This window comes from Littorina saxatilis, unplaced genomic scaffold (genome assembly GCF_037325665.1).
Source record: "Littorina saxatilis isolate snail1 unplaced genomic scaffold, US_GU_Lsax_2.0 scaffold_3960, whole genome shotgun sequence".
NCBI lineage: Eukaryota > Metazoa > Mollusca > Gastropoda > Littorinimorpha > Littorinidae > Littorina > Littorina saxatilis.
The window spans coordinates 504-1,860 of NW_027127100.1; the positions used below are offsets into that span (position 1 = coordinate 504).

Below are 1,357 nucleotides of genomic sequence, written 5' to 3' on the forward strand. Positions count from 1 at the left end.
TTGATTAAGGGTATTCAGCTGGTAATTCCTTGTTTTTTTACTACCTATTTTATTCATGTTTTTATTACTTAGTTAGTGGAAGAATCTTTTGTAATGTATGTGTGATGGTGTATGCTTTTAAATAAGCGTTGTTGACTATGAATGTAGATGTAAACGCTTGTATAACTGTGTTTTAATTTTAAATGTATCAAGCGCAAAGAGCATAATTGTAAAGTTATGATGTTGCGCTATATAAATGCTCATTTATTATTATTATTATTATTATTATTATTATTACAAGTATAACACAGACACACACAACCAGCAACCGACTGCATGGTGCACACGCATGCACTCACACACAGAGTCCACTTCTATTTCAAGATAAAGAAAAGGTCCTACCATGCATTTGTGATTTGCAATGAGGTTTTCTTAGTTGAATATAGTAGAGTAAAGTTTTCCACACACCAACTCTGCTTCCTTTCCATGGCCACAGAATCCACACTGCAGTTTTGGAGGCTGCATATTAGTGAAAAGCGTACACAACATGTATGTAACATAGCAGCATAATGTTATTAGTGTTGTATGGATGTGAGAGATCTTTGAATATGATGATATTTTTCAGTCATTATTATTTATGTGCATTAGTTATCCCCTTCCCTGACAAATGTTTGTTTGATTGTGCAATCATGAACAAACTTCTCATTCAATCAGACAATGCACCGGCACGTCCCCGCCAGCAACACCAGCAACCTGCTGCACCTCGCCTGATCGATGTGCACCCACAGCCCAAGGCAGCACCTACAATGCCCCTGGTAGCACCTCCATCACCCCAGGCAGAGGAACATTTCGAAGCGCAAGCAGACGCAAGCCAATTTGGTAAGTAAAAATGAACCATCTGATAACAAAGTATCATGTTTTCGCAGTTGTCTTCTTAGTGTGTTTGAGATTAAACCATTGAAATATGTACTTCCTAATGTATGTGATCATGTTTCCTTTTTCGCCACTGGCAATAATGTCAATAGGGTTAGATATTATAATCCCATGTTGCTTTGAACTTATGGTTGGTATGTGCATCTGTTTGATTACAGCTCGCTTCACCTTCCTGACCAAGGAACAAGTCAACAAAACGTGCCTGAAAGACTGGTACAGGCGTGCCAAGCGCCCCTTGCTCCTTGACGACATCCCCTCGACCACAGGCCGCAAGGGGATGACTTGGAACGTCCCAGACACCATCCAACTCTACAAGTACTTTGGGTGGTACTTGGCGCCCCAGAGGCCAAAGCCCACCCACCATCAGGTGGGATCGGTGTTGGAAGCCTTTGGGGTGAAGTTTTCGAAGCCGTTCAAGACTCATCAGGTCTGTGAGAAGGTGACG

General features: G+C 41.3%; 1 protein-coding gene across 1 annotated transcript; it reads left to right on the top strand.

Annotated features, from left to right (window-relative positions):
• Positions 1–668: 668 nt before the first annotated feature.
• Positions 669–1,357, top strand: LOC138955573 (uncharacterized; the record flags this gene model as incomplete). The annotated part of the gene is given in 2 exon segments (XM_070327155.1): positions 669–858; positions 1,071–1,357. Coding segments are annotated over 2 exon segments (477 nt in total), but the record flags the coding sequence as incomplete, so codon positions are not given.